The sequence below is a fragment of the Rhineura floridana genome, chromosome 1 (genome assembly GCF_030035675.1).
Source record: "Rhineura floridana isolate rRhiFlo1 chromosome 1, rRhiFlo1.hap2, whole genome shotgun sequence".
NCBI classification, from domain to species: domain Eukaryota; kingdom Metazoa; phylum Chordata; class Lepidosauria; order Squamata; family Rhineuridae; genus Rhineura; species Rhineura floridana.
Window position 1 is genome coordinate 252,632,913 of NC_084480.1, and position 26,382 is coordinate 252,659,294.

A 26,382-nucleotide genomic window follows, 5' to 3' on the forward strand; every position below is an offset into this window, starting at 1 on the left:
CAGAGGGGGCAAGGAGTGGGGAGGGGCCACCATGGGCAGCCATATTAGCCAGGTTGGAAGCCCTAGAGCATGGCTCAGGCCATCCTAGTGCACCTCGGGACCAACCTGTGACAGGGAGGAAGGACCCACCACCCAAACGGTCTCGGGAGAAAACGCAGCGGCCAGTGAACAGTGCTAATGCAGGGGCTGTTGCTTCCATCTTAGCGCGACTGGATGTGCTGGAGGCCGGGCTCAGGGCTGAGGCGAGGACGCCCAGCATAGAGCCAGGCGCAACTCCCACCTTGCAAGCAGCCCCAACAATGCAGCCCGCACAAGGACCTTCGGCGGAAAGCACACAGGGTGAGTCCTCTATCATGCCACAACAACAAGGGCAGCGGCAGTGGAGCTGGGCCCCCTGGGGGCACCCCTACTGGCCCTTTTCCCCACCAGCGGTAACCGAGGGATATGGGCAGGCAGGGACCCTCGCCGGCGGGGGGGAGGTTACGCCACAGCAGCAGCATCCCCTAAGGGAGGCCTGCGAGCAGGTCTGGCACCTCGCTGCTGGGACGGCGACGGAAGGAGGGCATCAGCCCGCCCTGTCTGCCAACCCCCCTGCAGAGATATCCGACCCCCTGGGATCAGTCAGAGAGGGGGGCATACCTTTTGGGGAAACGTCTGCCCCACTGGGTTTTCATCTTCTGCCTGCTACGAAGGACAGAATATGGAGGGGAGAGTATGTGGACCTATTCTCGCTCTTGTACAGGGAGCCGGTTGGGAAGGATAAGGATAAAGGGGAACATGCAGAGCCCGATAGGCCCAAGCGCCGACGGGTAGAGCGCTCTTGGTCTAACTGGCTGCCTGCATTCCTTACGTACATGGGGGTGGTAATACAGAGGCAGCCTCATAGGGCCTCGGTACTGATCAAATACCTCGATATCATATACCGGGGCTACTCTGAGTTTCAAGGGACGGCATGGCTGGACTACGACCAGGCGTTCCGTATGAGGGCGGCTTTTGATACATCCCTCCCCTGGGACAAAAAGGAGGCTGACCTGTGGCTGCAATTTATGGCACATTCTAGACCCATGGCAGGTGATAGGGCGGACAGCGGCCATCTCTTGGCGCGCCAGGCATCAGCAACTGCTTCCCGCGGGCCTGCGGGGCAGGGGGTTCAACCCCGCCTGCTTTGCTGGGAGTTCAGCTCGCGTGGCCTTTGCGGTCGGAGCCCGTGCAGGTTCAGACATGAATGTGCCATATGTGGGGGCCCCCACGCCTGCACTAGCTGCCCCAGGGGCCGCCCCTTCAGGGGTGGAAACAGGGATTCGGCTGGCGCAAGGAAGACAGGGGCTGCAGGCGCAGCTCAGGGAAAGGGGCCCCAGCCCAATTAAAATTGCCGAGCTCCAACACTTACTCCACCTTTACCCCCTAGTCCAAGATGCCCAGTTTTTACTCGAAGGCTTCACAGTGGGTTTTCGGATCCCCTATTTGGGTCCCAGGCGACCTTTCATGTCTCGCAACCTTAAGTCAGTGGAAGGCATGGAATCAGTTCTGAGAGAAAAAATTAGGAAGGAAGTAGTAGCCGGCCGGGTTTTGGGCCCCTTTGCTGCACCACCCATCCCCTCACTCAGAGTTTCCCCGTTGGGCCTCGTCCCCAAGAGGGCACCAGGCGAATTTCGCCTGATACACCACCTGTCCTTTCCACAGGGTGAGTCAGTCAATGACTTCATCCCAGCGGAGCTGTGCTCAGTCCGCTACACATCATTCGACTGTGCTGTGCGAATGGTCAGGGACTGCGGGGTTGGGGCCCTTATGGGAAAGTGTGACATCAAGTCTGCTTTCCGCCTCCTCCCGGTCCACCCACAGGACTTCGAGCTGTTGGGCTTGGCTTTTGAGGGTGAATATTACGTGGACAGGGCATTGCCTATGGGCTGCTCTATATCATGCTCTGTTTTCGAGCGCTTCAGCTCCTTCTTGGAGTGGGCGGTCAAGAGGCGCGCAGGCTTGCAATCAGTGGTACACTATTTGGATGACTACCTGTTTGCGGGCCCTGCGGAATCAGGCACCTGTAGGGCGTTCATGGCACATTTCGCGGGGCTGGCTGGGGAGCTGGGCGTCCCCCTCGCGGCCGAGAAAACTGAGGGCCCATCCACCGCTATCACGTTTCTGGGCATCGAGATAGATACGGTGGCCCAATGCTGCAGGCTCCCTCATGACAAGTTGGGGGCCCTCAGGGAGAAGATCTCAGAGGTGGCCAGTTCTAATAAGGTGACATTAGCCACTCTCCAACGGCTGGCAGGCCATCTGAACTTTGCCTGCAGGGTTGTAGCGCCCGGCCGTGCCTTCCTGCGGTGCGTATATGACACCATGGCTGGCCTATCACGATCCTACCACCGCACACGGGTGACAGCCGCTCTTAGGGCTGACCTGACAGTGTGGTCCACCTTCTTGCGGGAATTTAATGGGGTCTCCCTATGGAGAAGGGATCGCCTGTTGGAGGCTGAGCTACAGGTGCACTCCGATGCCTCGGGTGCCTTCGGTTTTGGGGTCATTCTTCATGACTCATGGTGCCACGGCAGCTGGCCGCAGGGCTGGACACTGGCTGGCCTGACCAGAGACCTGACGTTCTTGGAGTTCTTCCCCATTGTCGTGGCCGTACACCTCTGGCCCGACAAGTTGTGTAATTCCTCAGTCCACTTTTGGTGCGACAACCTCCCCACAGTGCACGTTATTAACACCCTGTCCTCTAGAAACCCCAACGTTATGCTTCTGGTGCGAGCATTCGTGCTCCAATGTCTTCGCTATAATATTCAGTTCCTGGCGCGCCACGTTCCGGGTATTGACAATAGTATTGCTGATGCTCTATCACGGAACCAGATGGAGAAGTTTCGCCAGCTGGCACCGTGGGCAAGGGCTCTGCCGGAGGCGTTCCCCCCAGCGCTATGGGAGATTGGAGGATTGAATCAGAAAGGGCCATAAGCCTTTCTGTGGCGCCCAGCACTTTGGCCAGCTACCAGGGGGCAGGTAGGGATCTATCAAACTTCAGAGAGTCCAGGGGTTACGCCCAGGAGTGGCCCATCCCGGTCGAGCAGCTTATGGAGTTCTGCATGGAGGGGAAACGGAGAGGCCTTTCAGTCAGGACCATCAAAGGTAAGCTCTCAGGCCTCGCTTTCCTAGCGAAGGCACGGGGCTTTCAGGACTACACGGGTGACTTTAGGGTGCGCCGGATGCTGGAGGGTTGGTCCCGCGAGCGCCCTTGCCCCCCGGATGCACGCCTCCCCTTTTCCCCGGAGCTATTGTTTGGCCTGCAGGGACAGTGGAAGCACTTGTGTTCTTCCCCTTTCGAGGCCCTGCTATATCATGCTGCGGCCCTCACTCTGTTTTTTGGGGCCTTCCGAATTGGGGAGGTGGTGGCGGCTTCTAAGATGGATAACTCCCTCCGAGCTCTGCTAGTCTCCGACCTCAGCTGGAGGGCAGAGCGGGCCCTCCTGCGGCTCAGGCGGTCTAAAACGGACCAGCATGGTAAGGGGCGCCTGGTGGTATTAGCCCCATGCCGGCAGCAAGAACTCTGCCCAGTAACAGCCCTGCGCGGTTTTGTGGCAGCGAGGGGGTCGCAGTCAGGGTACCTATTCATACATAGGAACTCCCAGCCCCTTACCAGATACCAGTTCTGGTCCGTGGCGAAGGCTGCACTGGGGAATTTAGGCGTGGACCCCAGTAAGTTCGGGACACACTCCTTTCGGATAGGCGCGGCCTCCACGGCGGCCCTATTGGGCTTCTCTAAAGACAGGCTTCAGGCTGTGGGCGGGTGGTCCTCGGACGCGTACAAGGCCTACGTTAGACCACTTGCTGACACACACGATGCCAGCGGCTAGATGTTGGCCCCCCCAGGGCCCCCCCCATTGTTACCCAATGTCGTTGTTGTTTCAACAGATCGCTGGACAAGATCGGAGCAGCCACGCATCCTCCTATGTGGCCACAGTATGATGTTCTGGGCGGGCCGCAGGGCGGCGAAGTCTCGCTTTGGCACGCAGCTGGGGCTCAGTCAATGGGCCGCAGTGCGGTGGCTGGGACGTCGGGGGATGCGTTGGGACGGGCTCCTGCCAGCCTTGTTTCGACCGGCTGTGGAAGTGGCAGTGCCCCAGGTGCTGGTCATCCACCTCGGGGGCAACGACTTGGGTCTGTTAAAGGGCAAGGCCCTAATTGAACAGGCATGCGGTGACCTCCGGGCCATTGCACGTCGCTGGCCGGGGGTGCACTTAGTGTGGTCAGACATCCTGCCGCGCAGGAGGTGGAATTGTGCCGGTGACCCACGAGGGATGGACAGGGCACGGAAAAAGGTGAACAGGCAAATTCAGAGGGCCCTTAGGGACTTGGGAGGTTCTGTCATCCACCACCCTGAGGTGGGCCACAACAAGCTTGAGCTGTTTCGGCCTGACGGCGTCCATTTGACGGACACGGGCAACGACATCTTTCTAAGGGACCTGCAGAAGGGTTTACACCAGATTCTTATCAGGTGTGGGGTAAAGGGGGACTAAGCAGAGGCTTGTCCCCCTTCTGTGGCGAAGAAGTGCGGGGAAAGGTTAAAGGGAAAGGGCAGCTAGGTGACACCTTTAGGCACCTTTGGGGGTGACAGGCGGTCCGGAGGCCTGCAGCTCAGGGCTACACGGCCCGGGGACAGGGTACGGGCCGCCTTTGGGGCCAACGTGCCTCATCCGCTCGGAGTTTCAGGGCTCCGAGGGGCGGTGATGCGGGTTGGACCCCCTACACATCTTCAGGGTGTGGCTGGAGCTGGAGGGCTGGCACAGGGCAGCCCCAGGCTCAGGCAGGGCATGGTCGCCCGATAGCTGCTAACAGGCTTTGCCTGGATCACCAGAATGCCCCGCCCTTAATCTCCCTTCTGCAGGTTCATTATTCAATTGATTCTGTTTAAATAAAGTGGCCCATTATTTACCCAAGCAATGGTGTCTGTGTTTTATTTCGGCAATAGGCCGCAAGCAGTTGAAAGTTGTTGGCTTAACAACTAAGGACCTGGCTAGAATCCCCTTATTCTACTCAGTAATAAACCCCACCAAATATCCTGTGTGGTAGAAGTAATGGCTTGAGATCATGTCTTACAACTTATCTCAATAAAATATCTATGCAACACATCAGAACTAATATGATATGAGAGCAGGACGCAACAGTGTGTCTTTCATGTTGGGCATGTGGAAAAAGCAAGACCAATAGCATAATCCTATCCACCGCATAGGACTACATGTAAATGCTTTATGCTGGCAAACTTCAGCTAGTTGCCTGAAATTGAGACTAATCCATACATTCAAAAAAGTAAAATTTAAAATATCCTTTAGAGGCCTTCCTGGGATGCATAAAGTACTTCATAAGCCATACGTTGCCAACATGTGGATTTTAGTTCTATGACTGTATGGTTATTTGTTTTTGTTTGGTTAGCATCTAACTAGGCAGGTTACAGATAGTACTATAGCAAGAAATTAAAGACTTAACATCTAGCCATGTAAATAGTAGAAAACATTATTAAAATTAGAAATCTTAAACACTTAATACTGGAACTCAGGGTCACTCAGTAAAAATGATTGGCAGTACATTCAGGACAGACAAGAGAAAGTGAGTTTATCTCACAATATATAATTAATTTATAAACTCACAGCCACAAGACGTATTGATGAACTGTCTAAGAAGGCTTTAAAGCCGATTAGACAATTTCACATACAGTAGGGTCTGTCAGTTACAACTATCCATGATAGCTAAGTAGAATCTTGTCTTCAGAACAATATGCCAATTGCGGGGAAGGGGGGTAGCAACAGCATGGGAGGGTTATTGCCTTCATACCCTGTTTATGAGCTTTCTAAAGGCACTGATGGGCCACTTCAGAAAACACTATGGATGAGTTGGATCCTTGCCCTGAACTTTACATTTAAGTGTAAAGTTGTGCAAATGGAGCAAAATAATCTTAATTTCACATATACACTAATGGGGTCTGAACTGGCGGTGACTGACCAGCAATGGAGGGAAATAATCTGTGGGTTCCCAAAGGATCTGTATTGATCTGTGCTATTTAATTTATCATAAATTATCTGAAGTATCTGAAAGGAAGCCAAGTTTGTTGATAACACCAAATAATTCAGGATGGTGAAAACCCAAGCAGACAGCAAAGCACTCCAGAAGGATCTCTCCAAAATGAGTGAAAGGGTGAGATTCATTGTAAGTGTGAAGCGATGTACAGTAGGGCAAAACCCAATAAAATCCAACTTCATATATATTGATGGGGCCTTAATTAGCGGTGCCTATCCTGCGGACATGGTGGACAACTCACTAAAAACATAAACTGTGTAACAGCAGTGAAAAAGTCAGTGTTGGGAATGATTAAAAAAAGATCTGAAAATAGAAATGGTAGTATCGTAATGACTTTTATACAAATCTATCATCTTGGGGCCTTGACAAATGCCCAACCTTGATACTCTCTGGAGCTAGCCATGAAGAAGGGTAAGATTTTTATTTCTACAAAAGCAAGCTTACAGAGCAAACGATATTGGCAAGTGAGGGACAATGGGAGGAAAGTATATCTTATATATACAAAAAAGGAATAATATTGAAGGACATTACAATATCAAATATTATAGTATAGGAGTGGAATAGTTAAGGCTTAATCTATCTTTGTAGGGATTTGTTTTATAAAGAACATACATTTGTCTTTTACTGTATGTTCATACCAATATTCTTGTCATATTTAATTTACTTTTGTCCCTCACTTTCTGGGAATTAATCTTTGCATATTTCCTAGGTACTTTGGTGTCCTCTTCCCAGAAATTCAGGTTCAGGGTTGTATATTATTTTTAACTGGATGCTAAATTTGCCCAATTACTTACACTAGTTCACCCATGTGCTTATACCCATCTCAACGATTTGATGTGGTGTGTGTGTGTGGCCTCACCATCCCACTCCCTATATAAGAAAGGAAAAAAGAAGCTTGAGACAGTATTGGGAAATAGTTGGGTTTTAGGATGATGATTTGTCCAGAATCTTAACATACTGGGAGATGAAATTAGCAACATGTCTATGTGAATTGGTGCACAGGTGGAATGGCACAAACTGGTGGGAGTGTGGGTGGGATTCTAATAGTGGAGGAGGAGAAATGGTGGATCAAGGGGAGGGAGACACAGCAAGACTTTGGTCCAGACAAATCATGCCAATGTTTCTAACTTTTTAATGGAGTAGAACACTTTGCACAAGAAAACAAGAAGAGAGAAACAGTAACAGATTATGGAATGTGCTGTGGATTCCTTATCTAAATATCAGCAGGAGTGCAAAAAATTATCACTCTCCACTGGGTCAGTTTGAGTGCCTTACAAGTAACTTCTATGAACCTGTTAAATATTATTGTATACTGAGTGCAGAGAGAGAATGGTATAAGCTTACCTCATGTATATCCTTCATCCAGTGTACAATTCCTTGAAAACTTTCTGTGCTTGTGATATCATAGACAAGAACAAATCCATGTGCTCCACGAAAAAAACTAGTAGTAAAGGTATGGAATCGCTCCTGACCAGCAGTGTCCCTAAAATACATTGTAAGGAATCACTTGATATTGTTTACATTGTAAGACTGTGGACAAACAGCCCTATATCATTAACTGTAGTTCTCTGCAGACAGAAAAGCATACAAGTAAAAATCCAGTTGACCTAGTAGTACTTTGAAGTATCTCTCAATACTTCTGCATTAAAGATTTGCTTCAGATCAGCTTTTATTCAAAACTATGGATGAAGATGACCCCTGCTTTTAAACTCAAGGGTGAACTTGTGAAAGAATGAGAAGCGTTGGCTAAGTGTTATTTATGCACACACACAAGAAATGATTAGGTGCAAAGATGGCTGCACTGCATGATGATAGATTTGTGTTACCACCACCAGCAGCCATATTTCTAGAGAAAATAGGGACAGGTCAATTCAGGATTACCGAGCCATATGTTTATGCCTATGGATATAGGTACATTGTCAAAACCCTACACGAAGCAAGATATAACTGGTTTTCTTAAGATTTTAACAAACAAGTAGCATTGTAGGATAGACTTTTCCCACCTGCTTTGCCTATAATTGTATTAGCACAAGCTACTCTGCCAGTTGGAGCTATGTCAATTTATAAAACTGGGTTGTCAGAAGTCTCTCAAAATTCACAGATCGTGGATTCAAATGTTGTCCAATCAAATCAAACTTTTTCCTCCCTCTCTGAAAGTGAGTAGATTGTCAATTGAGTGGAAATGACAACAGCAAACACACTGTTCTATTACTCTGTTGGGTTCTATGAGTAGAGTAGCTAGCCTAACATAGTAACATGAACCCAAGAAACTGAATGGCCATTACATGTTCAAAAACATTTCTACCTATAGTAGGGATGAGAAATTTGTGGTCCTTCAGATTTGTTGGACTCCTGTTCCCATCATCCTTACTCAGCATGATTGATATCAGGGATAATGGGAATTGCAGTCCAACAACATCTGAAGGGCTACAAAGTTTTCTTCTTGCTTGAAAATTGGAAAATACAAATTCTGTTTTTCTCATTACACCTAAAGAAGAAAACTACTTATACTGAAAAACAGTAGCATGCATATCTTAGAACACCAAGAGCAGATTGCTAGTTGCGACATACTAGCGATTCTAAAGGGTATGTTCCACTACTTTGGGACTTTTCTGATTAAGAAGTTAATAATTTTTTTTTAACAAATAAGAGATAAATACAAATCTTACCATATTTGAAGTTTCATTGTTGTATCATTAAATGAAATTGTTTTTACTTTGAAATCAATGCCTAAAAGAAACAAGAAAAAAACCCTACAGTATTGGTGTTTCTGTAAAATAAGAAAACAAATCAAAGGAATAAATTGTCAAAGGATGTTTTAAAAAGCCATCTATATTTCTATTTACCAAACCAAGTACTCAGTAAAAGGATGTTTGCACAAGGGAAATTCCCATAGCTATGTTTTCCTATTAAAGTCTAGTAACAATTTTGACCCCTCCCTATATGGAAGAGACTTTGAAGTCACCTGAAGCAAATTACTGCAGAATTTAAAAGTTTATTCTGTATTTGGTTTTTGAAAGTATTTGGATTATTTAATTTGAGTATGACAAGTAATGAAATCTCACTAAAGCTTCAGCAGAAGAGAAATATAAAATAACTAATTTCTCTATTTATTCTGTAAAATGAAAACCTAGAAGGATTATTACTTAAGCCAAACTCATTGATATGCCCATGCAGAGAGATCTATAAACAACATTTAAGAAAAAAAACCCCTCTTGTCACATAGAACTAGCTATACAATTTTATGTCTGTATAGGTTCTGTACAGTAACTGAAACAGCACTGGAAAGGGCACAGGAAGGTCACTTTCAAAACACTGAGCTGGAAAAGCTTAAAAATAATAACTCAGCTGGGGATTTCCAGTCTACATGAAAACATTTTATATTTGACATAAATTTTAATAATAAATTGACATGAGCATTTTATTTATAAAAAGAGAACTAGAGAGTGCTGAATCAGATGAAAATTTAATCTAAATTAAAATAAGGCATATTGACTTCTTAAATCAACTTTACATTTATTGACCTAAAAGGTCAATGAATGTTAGTGAAAAGCAGAAGTCAATAAGTATTGCATGCATGAGTTGTTCATAACTTTATATAAAATTTCAAACAAATTTCGCAAATGGACTTTATAATCATTTCTTTTATCATGAACCCTTTGTTCCCAATTGGTTCCCAGCCCAAGTGGTACCTGATACACTTAAGGCTTCTGTGGCTGTCAAAATTTCCAGGGTATACTATCTATTAAATACAAGTGGGACCCAGAACACATCTCTCTTACAGGGACAGACTGTAAAAAACACGTTACTTGAGTAATGCTGGAATCTCCCAGACAGAGAGATCAAAGGTGGAAGAAGGGAGTGCAGGGTCTCTTGCTGATACCACTGGTTGATCTGTTCTAGCACAGAAGGAATGAAGAGCCAGAGGGTATCGGAGAGCTTTTCTGTCTACAGAGAACTTACAAAGTTTGAATGCCAGACCCCAGAAAGGACTGGACTCCAGGCTGTCAGGCTCCACAAATGGGAGGTGGCAGTGGCGGCGGGGGGGGGGGGGGAGATGGCTCTCAATCTACTTGGGCCAGAAGTAGGTGATTGTCCAAAACAGCCAGAGGTCAAGTACTAAGGTGCCAAAAAAAGAGCTGAGAGAGCCAGTGGCAAGTGTGTAGTCAAAATCAGCCAGGGTTCAAGATCCAGGGCAGCAATTAGGTAAAGGGAGCACAAATTAAGGCAATGTCCTCACTGAGACAGACTGAGGAGCAAGCTCTGTGGTAAGGGTTTTACACGGCCTGGTAGACACTGATTAGCACTTGAAGTCAGCTGAGCAGTCAGGCAGCTGACACTGTAGCCCAGATGGCCTCAGAACACTGAGCTCAGTCTACCATGCTTGCAGTACGAACAGTGTTGTTGGTATATGAGGCAAGTCCTGAAAGCTGGGTACTCTGATTGAATAGATACACATCCACCCTCTTGTTTACATGTTGACTAGGCAGCTGAGTGTTAAGGGAAACTCAAGAAACCTTGGGATTTGAATTCTAAAAGTCAATATGCACATAGTGCCTATAAATTATGTGCAGTTCTGCACTCTTTCAGCAGTAAGTCATTGGCCCCACAGATACATTCCGTATGGCACGTAGTTATTAAATCCATGTTGATCTAAATAAAGGAGTTATCTGCATGCAAATAGATGTGAATTCATCTGACAACTGTAGAAGAACAAATCCAGTTTAACAACACTTTTTAGCAATGTAAATGGAAAGAACAATCATTTTAGTCTAGCTCAAGATAGCTGAAGGAGAAAGCACGCTGAAGTAAAACCTGGGTCTGGTCAGTATCTGGCTGAGAGGCTACCTGGGAATTCTATATATGCTGCTTTTGAAAAGAAGGCAGGATATAAATGAAATCAATACTTTTTATGTAATATTTTTATATTTTTGCAAGGGCTTTAATCAAGGTGTAAAAAAATGTTTTTATTTTTACAGCCAAGATGTAAGGAGTTTTGTTTTGGACCTGTTCCCACTACCCCAAAAGTTAAGTTTTGTTTCTAAAGAGTTCTGAGATCTCTGTACATATTTTGTATGCAATACCTGATTACACTACTATGAAACTCAGTGCAAGGAAATATGTCATGGAACTATTTCAAAACTTATTTCGGGAGGCATCTACATGTTCACTTGGACATGCAAATATTTCCCCCCCCATAAACTTTCCCCCTGGTGTTCAATGAGGCGCCATTGTTTAAACAAAAACAGTTATTCTTTATAGTCTGCTATTCTCAATGTGATGAGTCTGCCTTATGATCCGTATAAGTTTAATTAGAAAACTATAGCTGCTTATAATTCACAAAAACTGCATAATTGAAGAGGAAGAAGGGCAATCATCCCTGAGAGTTTAAGTGCTGAATAAAGTGCTTTCAATGAAAATTTACTGTGAATGCATTTTTTATTTTTTAAGAAAAGCAAATCTTGAACAACTAAACGCTGCTATCCACAGCTGCAACCCTTCCACTAGCAAACTACCAACTTGCAACTATAATTCTGGGGTTATGAGCAGGACCTGAAATGTCAAAACTACGGGAGACAAACATTATAATTACTGAGAAATAACATTTTACTGTTATTACCCATGACATTCTACAACATGCTTTTGTACTGTTATCTTTATTCTGCATATGTTTCTGAGATATTTTTTTTTGGGGGGGGTAAGTCACTTTGAGTTTCATTTTGGAAAAAAGTGACTAATAAATATCATTAATAAACAAAATAAAAATAAATAAACATGGCAAAAGGGAGGGGACTACCATTCCACCCAGAGTGAAGGCTTCCCTACACACTGTGGGGGAGGGATGGGGGAGGAACTAGAAGTGGAAAGATGTGCTCTTTAGAGTTCTGATGTGCCTTCTCCCAGAGGTACAGCTTTTTAGAATGGGTCCGAGCTGTTCCGATTAATTTTGGCTGCATTCATAAATGTCATACAACGGCAACATACTCCATTTGTCTGCGAGTACTATAAGGTTTATACTTAGAGGCAAGCAGAGGGTACCAACTAGGCACACATAATTCCTATCCAGTATTGAAAGTCTCTGTGTATAGACTGAAACCAAGATAAGCCCAGCTATATAATGTGGCACTTGCCCATTCATATGGGAGAGACAGGAATCCCACCCCCCAAGTGTCAAAGGCAATTAATTCCTGACCATACTGCCTGTCCATTCCTGGCCAAGACTGGCAGCCCCTATAGTTCTACATAGCATTTCCGACCTAGGGAAACATAATAGCTGGCTATGGCTATAAGAAGTTGTGACTCATACTCTTATCTGCTAGAAGAGAGGAAATGAAATGTACCAGCCATAGACTCATCTATGCTTCCCCAGTAAAGGAATTACAACTTGGACTCCTACCAATTTCAGAAAACTGTGCCACTCTCCTCTCTGGCAGAAAGGGTGTGTGTGTGGAAAATCACTAAGTGCATTATACTTTTAAAATCACAGATAACATCACACAGGACGACCCAGCACAGACACTGATCCTGACATCATGCTGATGTGAGCACAGCAATCACATCACTAAGTGTTCCAGTCTGTAGTGTAGATTCTGCAGTGCTATGTAGCTGACGTATAACGGATGTACAGGATGCAGATTGCTTTTACATTGGCTACACAGCAATGCACAACCAATCTGCAGATTTTCACCCACGCACACCCAGTCTTAGCTGTGCCTTAGCTGCAAAACAATTTGCAAAAGAGGATTTTAAAGCTAGTCACATAATAGAGCTTTTAAACATCAAGCCTAGCTGAAAAGCCTCGCTCAGTCCAAAGCATGCACAAAGCTGCTGTATCTAAAACCTTAAAGAATTAGCTTTGGATGATATTGCCAATATTATTACTTTAGAGTATGAAATATTCTGATCTTTATCTACTTTAATACTGAAATGCTTGCTCGGTTATAACCGTTCCGGTTGTGTTTAATGAAAATGCTGCTTGTTTGTGTCTCTTCATTTCAAATCCAAATGAACTCAGAATAAAATATTCTATTTTATATATCTCATCAAAAATCTCTTGGTCATGCTCCAGCAGAAGCAAGAAAAAGTGTAGGGCTGGACAACTAAGGATAGAGCAGTGCAGAGCAGAGGGGTGAACAAACCCAGTACCCTAAGTCAGCCTTCCCCAACCTGGTGCCCTCCAGATGTTTTGGACTATAATGTCCATCAGCCCCAACCAGCGGTGCTCAGGTCCAGGTACATCCTTCCCCTGCTCTGTTATTCTAATAGTAGTGCCAGGGCTCAGAGGAGGAGACATTCTCTGTCCTTCAGAATGACCTAGGTAGGATTGAACCAACTTCCACTACAGCATATCAAGAGCAGCAGGCATTTATTCACATTCTTCACAGGCATGAGCAGCCTGAGCAATTTCTATTATATTTACCAGCAGGTCCCAGGGCAAGTAATGGGCAAATGGGCACTAAAATACTCCACTGAGTTCTCACTGGGCTCCTTTGGGAGGAAGGATAGGATATAAATACAATAAATAAAATAAAAAATTTAGCCAAGCCAATTAACAATGTAGAGCAAATATGCTTAAATATAAAAATGCTATGTTAATTTTTTTAAATAGACATTTAAAGAAAAAAATTAACTATTTCCTGCTTGTTCATAGTTCAGTCTCTGATCTTAGCATTTGATAGCCTACTTAATCTTTACACAACAGATCTACAGCCCAAATTCATTCAAATCAACATAAGGAATTCAGCATTCTCCCCCCCTTTATTGTCCCTCTTGCCTGTGCTGGAGGACTTTTTTCAGCCCAAGGGCCACATTTCCAGTGGTGGGCATGGCCAGAGGCCAAGTAGGTTGAGCAGCACATGTGACTCTTGCTTTTGTACAACAGGGTACATTCCAGCTATGTCAAGGTCTATGCACACCCACACATCTCTTCATCCTCCATCCAGGCAAGCAAGAATCCTAATCACAATTCAAGAGCACATTCTACCCTAGCAAAAGCACTCAAGGAGGCCATGCAGCAGGGTCACTGAAGAGTGTGGCTGGAGATGGGGAGACAGCATGGCCTTAGGGGAGTCCCAATGGCTAGACAGGGAGGCCCAGAAAGTTGCATTTGGCCTCTAAGCCTGAAGTTCCCCAGCCCTGCTTTGCCTATATTTCTGGTTCATGCACATCTACTTCTGTCTATATCAGAAATGGGGAGCCTGTGGCCATCCAGATGTTAGACTTCAGTTCCCATCAGCCCCATCCAGCCTGCCCAACGTTCAGGGACGGATTCCAACAATGTCTGGTGGGCCACAGGTTCTCCAGGCCTAGCCTATAGGCCCCATGGGAGATGATTCCTGATTCTACTTACCTCAGCTCCATGCATTATCTCATATTCCTACTTACCAGCCTCCTACTGTGACCCATTCCATCAGCATTGTCTCTCAGTTTCCTAATCTACTTTCCTAATCCACTCAGTTTCCTAATCTTCAGACTTTGTTTAGGCAAGCCTATCAAGATACATAGATGCTGATGTGTTTTACTTTTAATCTACATTGTTTTTAATTACTTGTTTTAACTGTTTTTAATGATAATTTTGTAAACCACTTAGAGGTTTGTCACAATCAAGTATATAAATTTTGTTAAGTAAAAAAACAGTTCCTGGCATTTGCTCACACATTCCTAGGAAAGTCTTTAATTTATCACAGGAATTTGTGCAGCCCAACTAAATGTGTATTTGGCTAAGTACTACAATTTGTGCAAGTTTCCTGCATGCAGATTGTAAGTTACTATGCCACTCCAAATGTTTGTGAAGTGGCACCTTATCAAGGTATCTTGATACGATCCCAAGAAATGAATTAATTTAGTTTTTTCTCTAAAGCTAGAATTCTCATTTAATCACCTTTTAAGACACTCAAACTGTCACTTTGCTACAGGAGTATTATTTTACAGTTCTAGAAATAATGTTCTGCACTTCTTACTGAAAATTGGTTTGAAGACCTTTTAGACCTGTACATTAAAGAATGAATCATGTATTATAGGAAGGATAAATCTGAGAAATTTAATGCAACCTGACAACCTTTTCTAGAATTGTTCTCTAATTGACTGTTAATCTTCTGCTGAAGTCTCGCCATGCACAAAAAGCCTCCCCTCCCTTTCCCGTTTATTATTTTCCCATTGTATTAAAACTCTCTTTGTCTTTCTCAAAGCCAACTGTTCCTGGGGAAAATTGATTGGGCAGGGAAACCAGAAAGGCTTGAAAATAAGGAATGTCAAAACTGCCATCTTTCCTTGTCTCCAGTTGCAATATTGACTTTTTGATAATCTATTAATACCCCCGCCCCCCAGAAAAACACAAAAAAGTTGATATGGTGTGGTAAATCAGGATCTGTACACACGGAGCACTAAATATTGCTTCTTGATATCTACAAGGAACCCCTAATATCCGATCTGGACTAGCAAGACAATGGAACAGGCTAAATGTGAACTCAAAGGAGGAGACATGCAGATCAACCCACTTAGTCATTTTGCATGACCATTGTATACATTGGATTACGTTGTGCTCATGGTGAAAGATTGTTTGAATAGTAAGACTTGCACACTGCTGCAAACTTTCCTAGTATGGGTCAAAAACTGGCATGTTGAATCTGTAGCCGGTACTTGTGACAAGTGATTCTGACAACTCAATCTGAATAGTGATGAAAAACAACTGGCTGACTGTGCCCAAAGTTGGCTATGTGATGTGGCTAGGTATTATCACTTATTCAGCTGAGTTGCAACACCCACATTCTGAGTCTGACATGTATGACAGTCTCAGCCCATTCTGTAAAAATCCATTTTATTCTCCACCATTAGTTAGAATAGCTTTTGCTTTTCAAGTCACAAAGTCCACGAAGTGCCTTACAACGGCACAGTCTGGTTTCATACTTGTTCTGCTCTTTCCCCCCCATCATAGAACCAACTGCCAATTCTTTCCAGTTATCCTTCTTCACAGAAGATGGGCCTATTCCCTCTTCCCTTGCTCCCAGAGGAAGAGGACACTTTCCTTTTCAGAATCAATGGTCTGATGGCAGCTGGTTTAAACTGTAAACTTCCAGATGGGGTTGACTATAAAGAGCAGAGCTTCGTTAGCATTTTTGCATTAGATTGACAGAATCCAGCCTTAACTCATCTACCTCTCATAAAGATTCTGACACTTTTATTCAGTTTGACAAATCAAATGGAAATCAGTGGGACTCAAGGATGTCCAAAGTACTAATCAGTACACAAATGGATTTTCAGTACAATTTTCATGTAAGGTTCTGATATTTATTTTATTTATACATTCATATGCCAATTTGAAAAAAGAGAGGAAGCAGAGTGATAGTATAAAAAAACAATGACACAATTTAAAAAAAAAAATTAAATCATGGCCACAATCCACTACATAATTAGGTGCACTTAATTTATTATGGTATAGCACAGTGGGGAGGACAGCCTGGCTGGAGTCCAGAGTCTGTGAGTTCAAATCCCCACTCGTGTCTCCTGGGTGTCAAGGGCCCGCTAAAGATCGCTCACACAGAGAGTGGCTCAGGGGTTACGTGCCCTGCCACCTGTGCAGTCATGGGCAAGCTGCATAGTCCCAAGGAGCCCAGTTGCCCCCCAGCTGGCAGTTGCGGACAAGGAAGGGGCTGCCTTGTGCAGCTGTGGCAAGCTGAGCAGGCTCTAGCCAGCTGGGGAGGACTAGCCTCAGAGGAAGGCAATGGTAAACCCCCTCTGAATACCACTTACCATGAAAACCCTATTCATAGGGTCGCCAAAAGTCAGGATCGACTTGAATGCACTCCATTTCCATTTCCAATAAATTGAAAAAAATTAATGTAAGCACAGGCAATTCTCTGTTGAACTGTAGCCTTCAGATAAAACCACCATTAATCTATTACAATATACATTATGGCTGTAACAGTAAATAACTAGCCATGCTCAACTGTAGCCATGCTTCACTGCATTTTTCATATACATCCATTACCAGGGCCGGTTCTAAAGGGCAGCTAGGTGGGGCACTGGCCCGAGGGCCCCTGGAGGTGTAGGGGCCCTCCACTCACCCTCCGCGATCTGTGGTAGCAGCTGCGGATCACAGGGCAGGAGCTTCCACCTGCCCACCATTCCCTCGCCCCACCTACCTGTCTCCTACCTTTTAGCATTGCCCCTAATGAAGATGGCAGCCGAGGTTTCACTAAGGTGCTGAAGCCCCTGCCGCCATCTTGGTTGATGGCAGATATGAGTGCACATAGCACACACGTGTGCCATCAACCAAGATGGCGGCGGAGGCTTCATCCCCTTAGGGAAACCATGGCCACCATCTTGGTCACTGGCAATGCTAAAAGACAGGCAAGAGGTAGGCGGGGGTGGGGAAGGCGTGTGTGCACACACACACACCAGGGCTGAGGGAAAACTGATGCCCAAGGGCCCTGGCATGCCTGGGGCCGGCCCTGTCTGTTACTACCTTTGGTTTTCCCTTTCTCAGATTCACTATCAACATTTAGACTGTAAGATCTTTGGGTGCAGGGACTTTGTGTCTGGAAATCTACAAAGTGTCACACACACTGACAACATGGAATTATTATTAATTTTAAAAAATGGATTAACAGCATCTTGAGTACTGTCACATCAGACAGAAGGACTCATATGGGGAGAGAAACCCTCCTTAACATTCGTAGGCCACAGAGAACCCAGAACACAAATAGCAAAGACAGTTACAGATGTTGGCATAAGTACATTTTTCCAGCATACTAAGTCTTTCAAGTTGTTGCCCACAACATTTCTAAAATGAAGAAGTAGAATAACAGGCACTAAATGCAAAGGGTAATCTTGCTTCCCTCTTTTCAAAGGCATTTCCCTGTCAAACTGATAGGCTGTCTGGGGTTATTCTCGCAGAAAGGCTTAAGAGAACAAGATAATCCCTGGGAATCTCCCACTGCAACAAGTCCTTTCAAAAATAATTTGAATAGCTGAATGTACATATACAGGGAGGTTTTTTGTACATGCCAATCACAATAATCTTTCTCCAAATTAATGACAGACATACTGTGAAAACATTTGAGTCCTTGACTCCATCCCATCTCAATTCTCCTGGGCAATGAAATATCTGAAGATGTCAAAGCTGGACATGAGGGGTGAAAGGATTAATCTCTATAGGCATAAGCCCTCTTCAGGCAATATCCTCCTAAGAGACAATACAGATAAACTGGGCGGCAGGGAAGATCAGCATACTCAATTGTGAAAGACCCTCCATTGATACACAAGGCTCCGCACTGAAGAAGGTCACTTTAACTATGCAAGGAGCTAAGAGGAACACTGCCTTATACCAACGCAGATCACTGGTCCATCTTGCTCAGTAGTGTCCACACCAGGGGTAGCCAACATGGCACCTTCCAGACATTGTTGGACTCCCATCAGCTCCAGCCGCCTTGGCTAATGATGAAAATGATGGCAGTGGTGGTCCAACAACATCTGGAAATCATCATGTTGACTACCCTTGATCTATACTGATTGGCAGTGGCTCTCCAGAATTTCAGACAGGGTCTCTCCCAGCACTAACTGGAGGTGTCAAGGATTGAACCAGGGACCTTCTGAATGCAAAGCAGGCACTCTACCCAGCTGTAATGTATCTCTGCATCACAGCAAGCATTTATCTTGCAGGTACAGCTTTCCACACTTCTGTTTTTGGGATAACATGCCAACAAGCAAGTACATTCCCATTCTTTCCCATTCCAATTTCTATATTCCCGTGCAGAAACGTCCTAGCACACAAAATATTATTTGTGTAAATTATAAACCACTCCTATTTTGCATGTCTGTTTCATCATTCATAACTATACACTTGTACATTCAGGGAGGCTACAATCACATACAGGGTAGAGACACACTTACTGTTCTGCCAGTTCCAGTGCGTCTCCACCTCTTTTCTGAAAATGGGGGCACGCTATCCTAGTCAAACCCAGCCCCCTTTTACTGTAAAACCTGGTGAGAGCAGCTTGTGTGCATTTTTTTTTAATCAATTCAAAGAGATTTCACAACTTAGCGGCAAATCAACACGTTCCTGCTCCAGGTGTGGACAATGGAAATGCTTTGCTGTAGGTGACTAATGTGTGCTCACAGCCATACACATGGAATTCATGCACACAGCAGATTCAAGTATGAGAGTGTATACCTCATGTACTCATGATATACACTCTTAATCCATGATGTGTAACCATTGTAGCTGTATAATAATTATACAGCCACAACAATGGCTGTATACTATAGCCAGCATGGATTTTTCACCATCCACAATGTTAAATTGAAAATACCCCCCATGCCACTCTGCTGCTTCCCATAAACTCATTTCAAAACAAAACCTTACACAACTTATAGTCTTGAACTCAGAAATGCTTGCTTAACAACCCTCTAAGTTTTCATGGTGATATACAAAAAAAACACTCAGAGAGAATCAAGAGATCAAAGTGTAAAACAGGGAAAAATCCAGACCCCTTCTGGACTTTTTTTCTGCCAGAGTTCCCATAATTAGTTGAAATTAATTAAAAATCAGCCAGGCTCACAGAGTGCCTGTAATCTTATTACTGATGTTGCCCCATACTCTGATGAAGGTCTTCTGCAGTTTAAAAGTTACAAAAAATGCATAGCCGCTTTTTAATTAATTTAATAAATTTAACATTGAAGTGTATTATAGCGTTGGGTATGGTCAGTAAGAACTGTTAGTGTTCTAAAAGCCAGACTCACATCTGTTTAGCTTGGCTAATCGGGGGGCCACACCCAGGCCAGACCTTTATTTCACTTTAGACAGTCATGGCTTCCCCCAAAGAATGCTGGGAAGTGTAGTTTGTGACAGGTGTTGAGAACTGTTAGGAGTTCCAGAACTGACAGAGCTCCAGTGGCCAGAGTGATTGAACAGTCAGCCCTTCTTCTAGGGATTGTATCTCTGTGAGGGGAATAGGGCCTCATCTACCAACTCTCAGCACCCTTCACAAACTACACTTCTCAAGATTCTTTGGGGGAAGCCATGACTGTCTAAAGTGAAATAAAGGTCTGGTGTGGATGTAGCCAGGGACAGCTTTGGTTTAAGTTTGGGTGCGAGCCTACATGTGCCTGTTATACAATAAAAAAATGTGGGAGACCCTGAAAAACAATGATACTGTTCACAATGTTTTCCTTTTGGAAAGGAAAGGGGCTTTCCCTCTGCTCAATACCCACCCACCCAATCTCCTCCCCCTCCTCCTTCCACTACCCTTCCTCCCCTTGTCTCCCTCTTCTCCTCCCTACCCCCCCAGGTCAGTTTCACCTATCCTAAGCATGACTGTACATGAGAAAACCCCACTGAACTCAAAAAGCATGCAAATGATCAAACCTGCCCTGCCCTGCCCTGCCCTCCTCCCTCCTATCTCCTTCCTCTTGACCCTTCCCCCCTCCTCCTACCATTCAAATCCCTTCCTTCCTCCTCCTTCTGTTCCCTTCTCCCCCCTTCTCCCCCCTTCCTCCTTCTCTCTCCTGTTCCCTCCCACTCCTCCTCCTCGGTCAGTTTTACCTATTCTAAACATGATTGCACAAGGGTAAATCCCACTGAACCCAAAAATTGTGCAAATAATCAAACCTGCCTTTCCCCTCCCAATCCCCCCTCTCTTCTCCTTCCCTCTTTCCTTATTTATTTATTTTATTTATTTAAAATATTTATACCCCGCCCTTTCTCCAAAGACTCAGGGCGGCTTACAATTAAAACATAATTAGACTAAACCAAAACAATTAAAATCAAGCAAGAATACAATTAAACAGTTAAAAATACATTAAATCCAAAATAGATTAAAAATAGATAAACATTGTTAATTAAAAGCCCGTCTAAACAAAACAGTCTTCAACTGGGTACGAAAAGACAATAACGAGGGAGCCGTACGAACCTCATTGGGGAGAGAGTTCCATAATCTAGGGGCAGCCACTGAAAAGGCCCTACGCTGTGTCTGCACAAGAAAAACTTGCGAAGAAGATGGAACGGAGAGAAGAGTCTCACCAGATGATCTCAAAGGCCGAGCAGGTTCATAAAGGGAGATACGATCTAACAGATAGCCTGGACCTAGGCCGTATAGGGCTTTATAGGTCAAAACCAGCACTTTGAATTGTGCCCGGAAACAAATTGGCAGCCAGTGGAGCTGGTACAATAAAGGAGTTGTACGTTCTCTAAGTCCAGCACCAGTTAACATTCTGGCTGCAGTTCTTTGTACCTTCCCCACTCCTTTCCCTTCCTCCTCCTCCACTGTCCACTCCAGCCCTCCCTCTCTCTTCTCCTCCCCCATGAGCAGTTTCACTATCCTACGCATGATTGCATGGGAGTAAATCCCACTAAACCGCCCAGAGAGCTTCAGCTATAAGGCGGTATACAAATGCAATCAATAAATAAACCCACTAAGCATGCAAATAATTAAATCTGCCCTCCTCCTCCCCTCCTCCTCCCGTCTTCTCCCATCCCCCTGCTTCCCTCTGCCCTTCCTCCTCCCCTCCCCATCCTCCTCCCCTCCCCATCCTCCGCTCCCCTCCCCATCCTCCGCTCCCCTCCCCATCCTCCGCTCCCCTCCCCGTCCTCCGCTCCCCTCCCCGTCCTCCGCTCCCCTCCCCGTCCTCCTCCTCCTCTCCTCCCCTCCCCATCCTCCTCCTCCTCCCCTCCCCATCCTCCTCCTCCTCCTCTCCCCATGCCCCCGTAGTCAGTTTCACCTATCCTAGGCATGATTTCTGGGGAGTAAATCCCACTGAACTCAATAAGCATGCAGATGATCAACCCATTCACAGCAAACTCACACATGATTCCGTTTCTTACCTTCTAGATTAAAAAGCAGAGAAATTCACTAACAGGCAAAAAAAACCTTTGTGGTTGAAGAACATACCTATAGCCCACAGATATTTCTATCAAACTTTAAAAAGCACGGAAATTGGGCAGCTATAGTGAATACACCAGGGGAGCAGGAGACCTGACCTCCCTCTGAGACATTGGACTGCCCTACAAATTTGTCAAAAGGAAAACACAATTTGGGTTGGTCTTTCACAGTCCAATCCACTTCCTGTGTAGCTTGGAAGAATTTGGTAACATGCGCCTCTGAGCATATGGGGAGTGGTGGCAACACCTACCATCTCCAAAGATGGAGAATTACATTTTTTGTATGTTTGCTGCTGTTCTTCTTACTTTGCTTCTTTCCTGTGTTTCTACAGAGAATGTAACCTAGAAAATTATATTTCTCTTATTATTCATCCTAGAAATCTGTGTCAAATTTATTTTTATTACTTTCAAACCCTTTTTTATTGGTTAATGTTATATGATGGTGAAGACAGCCTTTTGTGTTTCAAACAGGAGGTTATGTTCTATTTCTATTTTGGGTGCATTAATAGTTGAATCTGAAACTGCTGTTTGGTGTAAAATCAGACTGATTACAGTATGTTGCTACTTCAGCAATGAATCCAGCTGTTGGAAAAAACAGACTTGGCCTGATCAAAATGCATGTTTTCAGCCTACTATGCTTAAACCACTCCACTTAAATTAAAAACATAGAGCACACCTAGAAATTTTCTAGAATATATTTCATCTCCCACTGTTTTATCATGTGCAAACTGAGACACTCCTCGTGTCCGCTGGAAACTATTCTGCAGAACAGTTAGTGCCATTATTCCACAATTGTTTTTGGAGTTTTTTTAGTGTAAATTTGGCAAAGTTTGCTATACTTCACATATTCACAGAAACAGAAGCAAAAGAAAATGATTTACTATAAGAAACTTCACTAAAATTGCAAAGTAAATCAAATATATTTAAAGTAACTATCTGAACTATATAAACTGTCTTAATTTTGTTGCTTCCTCCCTGCTAAAACAAGATCAGCACAGCACATGTCTTGTTTCTGTTATTTGGGCTGATTGCAGGTGTTGCCCACCACTCCAAACAGGCTCAGAGGCATATGTTACCAAATTCTTCCAAGCTACACAGGAAGTGGATTGGACTGTGAAAGACCAACCCAAATTGTGTTTGCATTGTGACAAATTTGTAGGGCAGTACAATATCTCAGAGAGGAAGTCAGGTCTCCTGCTCCCCTGGTGCATTCACTACAGCAGCCCAATTTCCCTGCCTTTTAAAGTTTGATAGAAATATCTGTTGGGTATAAGTACATTCCTAAACCGCAAGGGGTTTTTCCCTATTAGTGAATCTGTAATGTGGTCTATAGTTCACAAAAGTGGTGGAATGTGAAGGAATGTTACATTATAACTTCCCTCATACAGACTTCTATGGGATCTAGCCTGCTCACACCTAGAATGGCAATCTGCAAAGTGGAAGTAGTTACATTTCTCAAAGAAGCCACGATGTATTAACATTATTCATTTCTATAGGGCTATTTACATGGCACTTGACAAAGAACAAAAAGGGCAAGGCCCTGCCCTAAGAAGCACACAATCTAAACTTTGACACAGGAAACAGAACGGGAGGAAAGCAGGACTAAACGGGAAAAATATCCGATTGTTTCACATGGTCATCCTGTGCATGTTTACTCAGCAAAAAACCTCAGTGAATTGAATGAGGCTTACTCCCAGTGAAGTGTGCATAGGACTGTAATGTCCGTTAAATGGTGTTTATTGTAGGGCAAGAGAGCAACGGGGTTGTGCCAAAGGCTTCACAGAAAAGGTGGGTATTGCGGCGGAATTTGATGTATCTAATAGGTGTGAGACCAAAGCCAGAGAAACAACTTAAATTGCTAATAGTCTAAAAGTTTTCATACACAAAGTGCTCAACGTTTACAGAGATCTTCAGACAGACTTGGAAGCTGCTTAAAGATGTCTTTGGAGGTCGCAAGACTGCTTACTACGCTCTCATATTAAACTACAATACCGCACCAAAGACTTTTTTTAAAAAATGTGTGTCTTATTATGCGAGGAAATAATCTGATTTTAGAACACAACGGGGCAGAGAGCAGCCAGAACATCTCGTTCAACAGATAATAAAAAGAGACTAAGAGAAAGGGTAAGTGAATGGGGGCTGACGAAACACTGATTACTCACCGATAGTGGCGATATAGGAAGTGGGCGGCGAGAGCGTGGCTGGGCAGAGTTCAGTGTATCGCCTCAGGATAGAAGTTTTTCCTGCGCAGGACTCCCCTGCCATTACTATTTTGGCCTGCAGCACTTTCTCCGCTTCGTAGACTCCCGGCGGAGCCATGACCCGGTACCAAGAAGGGAGCGCCTGTACCTACTCTTGGATCGGGACTGAACCGAAACTTGCCCGTCGCTCCTCACCCCTTCCTCCTCAAGAAACGCGGCTCAAGGAGGGCCCGCCCTTCCTCCGCTGGTTCCCTCCCTAGAGCCGTGGTAATCCTTGACTGTACACAAGCTGAAAATGCGGCCTGGCCGCTCTCTCGCGCTTTTCATTTAGTTTGGAGCGGACCTGCTGTCACCTAATACTTTTTGTATTTAGGACGGACTGACTGACTGACTGCTCATTGGCTGCTTAACTAGTTGCCTAACAGTAGGTTGCCCCCTTCGCGCTACGAGGGCAGGGCTCCCTGTGCCTTTAACAGCAATATAGAAGGCAGAAATTCAACTGGTCAAGTTTTCCCTTTACATGGCTGCCTACCTTGCAGCTGCTGGAGACCTGCCAGGGGAAAAAATTGACATCCCTTCTTGACTAGTTCTTTGATATCTCAAGAGCTGCAGCATCCTCTTTTGATGTGAAATACCTCACACATTTTAGAAGCCAGGGCTAATGAACCACAGGCACTAGCTACAGTGTGTCATTTCTAATTCATCTGCTTCCCCATTCCATCATATTTTCATTTTACTCCACCCACCCATAGTAATACTCAAGAGGAATAGCCCCATTAGGTGGAATTGCACCCTGTGAAGAAATCCTGTTTATTTACATGAAGATTTAATGATGATAATAATTAAATTTATTACCCGCCCTTCACCAGCAATCCCCAGGGCAGGTTGCAACAGTGTGTTGTGTAATGTGTTCTGACATTTGTAATGTACATTATAGTGTATTTGATGTGGGAAGTTTTGTGTCTGGTCCAGTGGACGTTAGTTTAACTGTTGCTTGGATCCTTAACTGACAGGCTGGACTAGAGGGGCCAGAAGTGTATATAGGGCTGGGTGCTGGTCAGCAGTTAGTTGTTGGTGCTTGGAGTTCATGGAGTCAGCAAGGAGATGAGGGAGAGGATCAGGGAAGAAGCAGAACGAAGATCCAAGAGGCAGGTGCAGTGATTAGGTGGGGATAGCTGAATTACTTGGCTTAGGCTGAAGAGGCAAGGTGAGGGCCTGTCTGCAGCACTGAAGGAAAAAGTGAGCAGCAACTTGGAAAGCTGGTCTCTGGTGTCTGGTAGGAGTACCAAGAGAAGAGTTTCAGGACAGGACAGCAAGACAAACTTATGTTTCATTAGGTCAGTAAAGGGGTGGAAAAAAGAGGCTTCCGGAAGAGTTCTTAGTAGTGTTAATAAGACTTAACAGAAAGAATAAAAGGGAAATTTGGCTGAAGGGTTTTAATAGGGTAACTAACTTCTTCCTTAAAGCTGTCTTAGTATAACACTGATAGCTGAATATAAGCTGTTCTATTTAAAGTGACAGTAACAAGTTAACACAGCATTTTTTTCCGTTTCAAGACACAGTGCTATTTTAAAGTAAGCTGGTAAGTGTGTGCACTTAATATTCTTGTAATAAATGAGCATAAATACCTTTGTAAATATGATATCTGTGTGACTGGCTTCGAACCACATCTGTATCCCACAGTTACTGCATTATTGTTAAGGGTTCAGAAGGAATTAGAGAGACTTGAATGGTGGAAGTGGCATGGGTTTAGGAGAGCCATTGGAGTGGGAGTTGGGTTTTGTTGTTTTGCAGTAAGTGAGTAAATACCCACCTTCTCTCCACACTCCCACTACTGGCTTCTTGTTCAGTGTGTCAGCATGCAACAGGTTGGAAAAGGGACCTTTAAAATGAATCCACAGCCAGTATTATTTAAAATATAGATTTTTTAAAAAACAGAAGGTGTTCATGAACCTCAGTCCTTATTTTTCCCTATAGGTTAGTGTCATGCCAGCTTGCCAGCCTTACCCTGGCCTGCAGTTAAAATGGCTAACTCCCAAAGCCTTATGGGGAATTCTTCCCCTTGACAGCTTCCTTGTTAGCTTGCTAGCAAGCAGTTAAAACTTTGATGTTCTTTCATCACTGTGACTTGGTAATTTTTACAACACAGCTGTACCAGCTTGCAGTAATTTTGCACCTTCTTATCAGTGGAAGGGGCCTGGTTCCGCCGTAAAACTCCTTGCTTTGTTATGGGAA

General features: G+C 44.6%; 1 protein-coding gene across 2 annotated transcripts in view; it reads right to left on the reverse strand.

The window, feature by feature from the left end:
- The window catches only part of LOC133370975 (ras-related protein Rab-10-like), a 48,823-nt gene extending 24,220 nt beyond the window's left edge, over nt 1-24,603 (reverse strand). The window contains exons 1-3 of one of the 2 annotated variants that reach the window (XM_061597989.1): nt 24,109-24,597; nt 8,739-8,799; nt 7,414-7,552 (exon numbers count right to left, since the gene is read on the reverse strand). In XM_061597989.1, coding sequence (XP_061453973.1) covers nt 7,414-7,552; nt 8,739-8,799; nt 24,109-24,265 — 357 coding nt within the window. In that variant the 5' untranslated portion in view covers nt 24,266-24,597. Of the gene's footprint in view, nt 1-7,413; nt 7,553-8,738; nt 8,800-24,108 lie in introns of both variants that reach the window. The other variant, XM_061597997.1, reaches the window with a different exon arrangement.
- Nucleotides 24,604-26,382: the final 1,779 nt, after the last annotated feature.